The 8,731-nt window shown below is 42.2% G+C and overlaps 1 protein-coding gene across 2 annotated transcripts in view; it reads left to right on the top strand.

Moving 5' to 3' along the window:
• The window catches only part of LOC132828478 (lysine-specific demethylase 5B-like), a 215,027-nt gene extending 206,514 nt beyond the window's left edge, over nucleotides 1-8,513 (top strand). The window contains exons 27-28 of one of the 2 annotated variants that reach the window (XM_060845644.1): nucleotides 5,281-5,388; nucleotides 7,741-8,513. In XM_060845644.1, coding sequence (XP_060701627.1) covers nucleotides 5,281-5,388; nucleotides 7,741-7,893 — 261 coding nt within the window. In that variant the 3' untranslated portion in view covers nucleotides 7,894-8,513. The remainder of the gene's footprint in view (nucleotides 1-5,280; nucleotides 5,389-7,740) is intronic. The other variant, XM_060845645.1, reaches the window with a different exon arrangement.
• Nucleotides 8,514-8,731: the final 218 nt, after the last annotated feature.

Genomic DNA, 8,731 nt, shown 5'->3' on the forward strand with positions numbered 1-8,731 from the left:
CAACATGAATTCGACTGGGACAACACTACTATTATAGGACAAGCCAAACAGAGAACAGCCAGGGAATTCCTAGAGGCATGGCACTCATCCACAGATTCAATTAATAAGCACATCGACTTGGACCCAATATACTGGCCACTGTAGCAGACAGCTGGAACTGACAACCGGAAGCGGCAGATACAAATCACTATAAATGCCGGAGGAAACATCACAGAAGCGCTTCACAGGAGGCTTCCAAGCACTGAGGATGTCACCTGGACATGGGATGAAACGTCTGTAACAAAAATTCCCAGCTCGGCGAACAGAACCACAACAGAAGAAGCAGCATAGTAAGGGAAGGAAGAGGTAACCCTGACAGGACAACATAAAAGCAAAAGAAAAAGCATACAATGTAATGAAAATGATTTGGAAGTCTTTAACAATCAGGAGGATAGCTAAAAAAGCAATTAGAGGGGAGAAAATTAGAGAGTATGTAGCTAGTAAAATAAAAGATGGCAAGAGTTTTATAGACATCTAAATGGGATCTTTATCAGATGGGCCAATGGGCTGAGAAGTGGTATATGGGGTTTAAATGAATGTGAGGGGCTGCATTTTAAAAAAGCAAATCGGGGCAGGATTTATACACTTAACAGTAAGGTCCTGGGGAGCGTTGCTGAACAAAGAGACCTTGGAGTGCACGTTCATAGTTTCTTGAATGTAGAATCGCAAGTAGATGGGATAGTGAAAAGGGATTTGATATGCTTTCCTTTATTGGTCAGAGCATCGATTATCGGAATTGGGAGATCTTATTGTGGCTGTACACTGCATTGGTTAGGCCACTTTTGGAATATTGTGTGCAATTCTGGTCTCCCCCTTTTGGGAACAATGTTGTGAAACTTGAAAAGGTTCAGAAAAGATTTACAAGGATGTTGCCAGGGTTGAAGGGTTTGAGTTTGGGAGAGGCTGAATAGGCTGTGGATCAGAGGCTGAGGGGTGACTATAGAGGTTTATAAAATCATGAGGGGCAATGGATAGGGTAAATAGACAAGGTCCTTTCTCTGGAGAGAGCATCCAGAACTAGAGGGCATAGATTTAGGGTGAGAGGAGAAAGATTTAAAAGGGACCTCGGGGTCAGTTCTTTCACGCAAAGGATGGTGCGTGGATGGAATGGGCAGCCAGAGAAAGTGGTGGAGGCCGGTACAACTACAACATTTAAAAGGCATCTGGATGGGTATATGACTAGGAAGGGTTTAGAGAAATATGGACCAGGTGCTGGCAAATGAGGCTAGATTAGTTTAGGATATCTGGTTGGCATGGTGTATTCGGACTAAAGAGTCTGTTTCCATGCTGTACATCTCTATGATTCTAAAAGGTCGAGTGGATATTGGGCAATTAGAAAATTAGGCTGGAGAGGTCGTAATGGGGAACGTAGAAATGGCAAATGAACTGTACAGGTACTTGGCATCAGTTTTCAAAATGGAAAACACCAGCAGAATGCCGGAACTTCAAGAGTGTGAAGGGTACATCGTTAAGGAGAGGGTGCTATCTGGGAAAGCTGAAAGACCTGAACAACTAACTAGACTTCTGAAGGAGATAGCTGAGGGAATTGTAGAGGTTTTGGTTATCTTCCAGGCATCACTGGAGTCAGGGGAGGTCCCAGAGGAGTGGAAAATTCCTCATGTTACACCCCTATTTAAGAAGGGCGGGAAGCAGAAGACAGGAAACTTATACCAGTTAGCCTGATGTTGGTAGTTGGTAAGATTTTGATGTCCATTTTATTAGGGATGAAATTGCAGAGTACTTGATCATGCATGGTAAAATAGGGCAGAGTTAACAAGGGCTTTGTCAAGAGGAGATCATGCTTGACAAATCTGTTAGAATTCTTTGAGGATGTAACAAACAAGTTAATACAAAGGAGAGTCAGTAGACCTGTTTTATTTGGATTTCCAGAATGCCTTTGATAAGGTTCTGTACAGGAGGCTCTTAAATAAATGGTTTTAGGATAAGGTCTTGGCTTGTTTAGAGAATTGGCTGACTTGCAGAAGGCAGTGTGGATAAAGGTGTCTTTTGACAGGCTAGCAGCTGATGACTAGTGGAGTTCCACAGGGGTCAGTATTAGGGCTACCACTATTAGTGTTATACATTAACAATCTGAAAAAAACTGAGGACATTGTTGCTAAGTTTACAGATGATGTAAAGATAGGGAGTGTTGACGAAGTGGGGGTCTGTGGAAGGACTTGGGTAGAGTAGGAGAATGAGCAAAGAAATGTCAGATGGAATACAGTGTGAGAAAATGAGATTATGCACCTTGGTAGGAAGACCATTTTCTAAATGGGGAAAGGCCTCAATCTGGAACATAAAGGGACTTGGAAGTCCTAGCTGGGACTTCTCTTAAGGTGACCATGCAGGTTCAGTTGGTAATTAGGAAGGCAAGTTCATTTCAAGGGAGCCATAACACAAGAACAGAGGTGTACTGCTGAGACTATAAGGCTCTGGTCAGACCACAAGTGAAATATTGAGTGTAGTTTTGAGCCCTGTATCTCATGAAAGATAGTCCAGAGGAGGTGTATAATAATGATCCCAGGAATGAAGGTCTAGTCATATGAGGAGTGGTTAGATCCGTACTCAGTGGAGTTTAGAAGGATGAGGAGTGGTCCAATTGAAATTTATGGAAGATGTTTCTGCAAGTAGGAGAGAGTCAGACCCAGGACCATGGCGTCAGAGTGGAGGGTCGACCCTTTAGAATTGAGATGTGGAGTAATTTCTCATTGTCACAGAGGGCTGTGGAAGCCAAGTTGTTGAGACATTTAAGACCGAGCGAGATGGTTAAGGGTTACTGAGATAAGGTAGGAGAGTAGGGTTGAGAAATATATCGGCTATGATCAATTGGTGTAGACTTGATGGACCAAACTTGCTAATTCTGTTCCCATATCTCCTAGTGTTTCAGAAGGATGTGATTGTGCCAGAGGGGTGCAGAAGAGATTCAGCAGGATGTTGCTGTGGATGGAGCTTCTGAGCGATATGGGGAAACTGGAGAAGCTCAGGTTTTTTTGGAGCAGGAAGGTTGAGGGGCACTCTGGCAGAGGTATATAAATTTGAGGGGATATGAACAGGATGGATAGAAAACAGCTGTTCTCCTCAGTTGTAGATTTAATAGCAAGGTGCATAATTTTAAAGTGAAAGGCCAGTTTAGAATAGTCTGAAATGCACCACCTGAAGGGATAGTTTAGGTGGATAAACTCTCAACCTTTAAAAACTACCTGGAAAAGCGTGTGAACTGTAACATTCACGGCTAATGGGTGGCATGGTGGCTCAGTGGTTAGTACTGTTGCCTCACAGTGCCAGGGACCCAGGTTCGATTCCTACCTCTGGCTATCTGTGTGGAGTTTGCACATTCTCCCTGTGTCTGCGTGGGTTTCCTCCAGGTGCTCCAGTTTCCTCCCATAATCCAAAGATGTGTAGATCAGATGAATTGGCCCTGCTAAATTGTCCATAGTGATCAGGGATGTGTAGGTTAGATTAGTCAGGGGTAAATTAGCGTACTAGAGGAATGGGTCTGGGTGGGCTGAAGGGCCTGTTTACACACTAGGAATTCTATTAAAAAAAGGCTGTGGGTCTGGTGCTGTTAAGTGGGACTGGTATAAATTTTATATTTTTGACGAACAGACTCAGTTCGGCTGAAGGGTCCCTTCTAAACTGTATGATTCTCTGGGCCTAGAACACTATTCCGAGGACTTGATGCAGAAATGTCCAGGGGCTGAGATGATTGGTCTCCAACCACTACAACCACTTTTCCTTTTAGGATTCCAACTAGAGAAGAGTTTTCTTTGTCACTGTTGATCAGTTTTGCCAAGGGTCATTGTTGAGGTCTGTCCCTTCCTGAGTTACTTTGCCAATTTGTACCCTAATCACTCTTCTGATAAGGACGGTGATATTTCTCTCATTGCTTTTAAGTTTACCTGTTTCTGATTCGTCTGGGTTTAATCTTCTTGCCTACTTGTCTACCTCACTTCAGTTACAATCCAGTGATTGGAGATTGGAAACCTTGGAGATTTTCTATTTTACTTTCAATCCTAGTTCCTCAATATCTCTAATTCATATTTCTAGTTCCGCCTATGTTGTTCATTCCACTGTGGACTGCCATAATATAGGTTGCACAACAATATACCTATTTCTTTCCCAGACATGAGGAGTTTTCCATAACGCTAAGAGTAGACCGGCAACGTCGAACATTACAGTGCAGTAGAGGCCCTCTATTTTGTGCCAACCTGTGGAACCAATCTGAAGCCCATCTAACCTACACTATTCCATTTTCATCCACAAGTTTATCCAATGACCATTTAAATGCCCTTCAGTTTGGTGAATCTAGTACTGTTGCAGGCAGGGCATTCCACCCCCCTACTACTGAGTAATGAAACCACCACTGACATCTGTCCTATATCTATCACCCCTCAATTTAAAGCTATGCCCTCTCATGCTAGCCATCAACATCTGAGGGAAAAGGCTCTCATTATTCACCCTATCTAACCTTCTGATTATCTTGTATGTCTCAACTCACCTCTCAACCACCTTCTCTCTCATAAAAACAGCCTCAAGTCCCTCAGCCTCTCATCATAAAATCTTTCCTCCATACCAGGCAACATCCTAGTAAATCTCCCCAGGAAGCTTCCTCATTCTTCCGATAATGCGGTGACCAGAACTGTATGCAATACTCCAAGTGTGGCTGCACCCAGAGTTTTGTACAGCTGCAAAGTGCGCTCATGGCTCCGAAACTCAATCCCTCTACCAATAAAAGCTAACAGACCAGACTCCTCCGTAACATCAATCAAATCTAGGTGGCAACTTTCAGAGATCTATGTACCTGGACACAGCGATCTCTCTGCTCATCTGCACTACCAAGAATCTTACCATTACCCAGTACTCTTTATTCCTGTTACTCCTTCCAAAGTGAATCACCTCTCACTTTTCTGCATTAAACTTCATTTGCCACCTCTCAGCCCAGCTCTGCAGCTTCCCTATGTCCCTCTATAGCCTTCAACATCCTTTGGCACTACCCACAACTCCACTAACCTAAGTGTCATCCAAATTTACTAACCCATCCTTTCATACCCTCATCTAGGTCATTTATAAAAATGACAAACAGTGGTGGACCAAACCACATCCTTGCAGTACACTACTCTTAACTGAATTCCAGGATGAACATTTCCCATTAACTACCACCCTCTGTCTTTCAGCTAGCCAATTTCTGATCCAAGCGGCTAAATTATCTTTAATCTCATACCTCCGTATTTTGTGCAATAGCCTACCGTGGGGAGCCTTATCGATCGCATTGCTGAAATCCATATGCACCACATCAACTGCTTTACCCTCGTCCACCTGTTTGGTCATCTTCTCAAAGAACTCAACAAGGTTTGTGAGGCATGACCTACCCTTCGTAAAACATGTTGACTATTCCTAATCAACTTATTCCTCTCTAGATGATTGTAAATCCTATCTCTAATAACCTTTTCCAACACTTGACTCACAACCGAAGTAAGACTCACTGGTTTCTAATCCGAACTGCTAAATCACCCTCGATCTCATGCCTCTGCATTTTCTCCAACTGCCTACCATGTGGAACCTTATCAAAGGCTTTACTGAAGTCCATGTACACCATGTCAGCTACCCTACCCTCATCTACATGCTTGGTCACCTTCTCAAAAAACTCAGAGGTTTGTGAGACATGACCTGCCCTTGACGCAACCATGTTGACTATCTCCAATCAAATTGTTGCTTGCAAAATGAATATAAATCCTATCTCTTATAATTCTTTCCTGCAACTGAAGTAAGGCTCACTGGTCTATAATTATCCGAGTCATCTCTACTACCCTTCTTGAACAAGGGCACAACATTTGCAATCCTCCAGTCCTCTGGTACTAAACCTGTAGACAATGACGACTCAAATATCAAAGCCAAAGGCTCTGCTATCTCCTCCCTCCCTTCCCAGAGAATCCTCAGATAAATCCCATCCGGCTCGGGGGACTTGTCTTCTTTCACTCCTCCTAGCATTGGTAGCACCTGTTCGTAACTAAACTCGATCCTTTCCAGTCTAATATCTCATACCTCATTCTTCTCCTTTACAATATTCTCCTTTTCCTGAGTGAAAAACGATGAGAAATGTTTGTTTAGCACCTCTCTGATCTCCACAGGGTCCACACACAACTTTGCACTTCTGTCCTTGACTGGCCCTATTCCTACCCTAGTCATCCTTTTATTCCTCACAAAGCTTTCGGGTTCTCCTTTATTCTAACTGCTAAAGACTGCTCATGTCTTCTCTTTGCTCCTCTTATCTGTTCTTTAAATCCTTCCTAGCTAATCTGTAACACTCCATTGCCTCACTTGAACCATCTTGTCTCCTCGTCACACATGCCGCCTCCTTCTACTTAATAAGAGATGCAATTTCTGTAGTAAACCATGGTTCCCTACCTTACCACTTCCTCCCTGCCTGACAGGGACATACCTGTCAAAGACATGCAATATCTGTTCCTAAACCAGCTCCACATTTCGATTGTCGCTATACCTGCATTTGCCAGCCCGTTCTATGCATCCTAAGTCTTGCCTAATCGCATTATAATTCCCCTTGCCCCATCGATAATTCTTGCCCTGTGGCATGTACCAATCTTTCCATCGCTAAACTAAACGTAACTGAATTATGGCCACTCTCTCCAAAGGGCTCACCTTCCATTAAATTAAACACGTGGCCTGGTTCATCAGATCCAGTGTGGCCTCTCCTCTTGTTGGCCCTTTGACATACTGTGTCAGAAAAGCCTCCTGCACGTGTTAGACAAAATTTGATCCATCCGACATACTAGAGTTATATAATTTCCAGTCAATGTTGGGCAAGTTAAAGTCCCCCATAATGACCACTCTGTTCCTTTCCCTCCTACCCAGAAACACTAATGCAAAATACACATTTAGTATCTCTTCTTGAAATGAAAACAGAAGATGGTAGAAATTCTTAGTACATGAGTACTGAAAAGGTCAAGTTGACTAATTCTCCCTCAGATGCAGCCTAACCTGCTCAGCATTTCCAGAATTTTCTATTTTATTTTGTTTTTTATTGTACAGTCATCAATCAGACATATGTGAAATGTAACAATGATGTTTAGGTTCAGCTGTTACACATTCTTTTGACAAAGGTACAATGTAATGGAATGTTAAGAACCTACAGGAAAAAACAAAATGGCACAAAATATGGCACATATGCCTGTTAAAATCAGACCGTTGTGGTTAGCATCCTGTCTGGAGGCTTGTGCCCAGTGATTCTATTTCAGGTTTCAAGCATTATTTGGATTCTGGGCTCCAGTTTGTCCACTGGTAAAATGATCTTCCATACCAAACTTTTTAATTTTGTAATGAACTTTTTGTGGAGTTTACGTCTAAATTTTGACCATTTCTCTTGGATCTGATCTAGGGATCACAAAATGAGCTGATTTCAACCAATTTATGCCACTTGTTCCTATCTTTACATATTTCCAGACAAACTAGGCATAACAAACATCAAAATTGGTACCTTTGATTTGCAAGTGTATCTGAAACAATAAATTCACATGGAAATCCTGAAAAGTAACTTGAGGGAATTATGAAATACCATAGCAGTTACTTATTGGTGAAAATATCTGTTATTTTTAGATTCAACTCTTGCTCTATAAAACACATTTGAATAATGAAGTAGAATTAAGATGATATTGTTAGTAAACGATGTCTCCCTTTTATGTATAGGTTGACTGGGTCCAGTGTGATGGCAGCTGCAACCAGTGGTTCCACCAGATCTGTGTGGGTGTGTCCTCAGAAACAGCAGAAAAGGAGGACTATATCTGCATCAACTGTACTGTAAAAGACCAGAACAACAGGAAACAGAATGGCCAGGGCTAGTGTTTGGCAACGTGCAAATGAATCACATATTCCACAAGAAGCAGTGGATTTGGTATCTCTACAACCCACAAATGGTGCTATATCTCTACTCATGGGATCATCTACAAGGACGCTCAAACTTTTCCACCTTTGTATTTTCTCATTCTTGTAAGAACTTTTTGTCTGTGGTTGTGAAAGTATACGATGCTGGCTACACCCAGGGTTTTCTACCCGTTGTGGGGGCAATTGGCGCTGGTTGAACAATGCCATACCCCTATATCTCGTCTGAGACTTGCCTGCATAGATACCCAATCCTGTTGGGTGTTAAAGATATGCAAACACCAAAAAAAATTTTTTTTATGGGGTCCTCTGTTCAGTACAATATCTTAATCTTAGAGAGATTCTGACTTGTGTTTTGTAGGTTAGTTTTATTTATCTCAGCAATAACAGGTTTGTGAGTTAAAGGGCCAGATACAATTTCTCAAGTTTGGCTGTTGTACAGAATGCAGGAATTTAGGCTCCTAGTGGCACAGGAAAATTGGATAATCTGTAATCATACTGCCTACGCTGTACTTTGGCTTTTTTGGTAGCTTGTATCTAATGTTGCAGTCTCCTTTGTGAAATAAACCTTTGTTTATGAATGAGCTTTGCAGGCTGCAGTTTGTAATGCACCATATTTGAAAATCTATAATTTACAGACAGTGCATTGCCATTTCTGCACCAAATTTAAACACCGGATGCACTGGTACTGTGGCAGCGATGAAGGCTAGGTGACTGATTGTGGGGAGATAAAATAGAGGCTTAATTAATTCCACTTTGCTCAAATCCTGATGAAATCATTAGCAAATCGCACAAACGG

This window comes from Hemiscyllium ocellatum, chromosome 26, assembly GCF_020745735.1.
Source record: "Hemiscyllium ocellatum isolate sHemOce1 chromosome 26, sHemOce1.pat.X.cur, whole genome shotgun sequence".
Lineage (NCBI taxonomy): Eukaryota > Metazoa > Chordata > Chondrichthyes > Orectolobiformes > Hemiscylliidae > Hemiscyllium > Hemiscyllium ocellatum.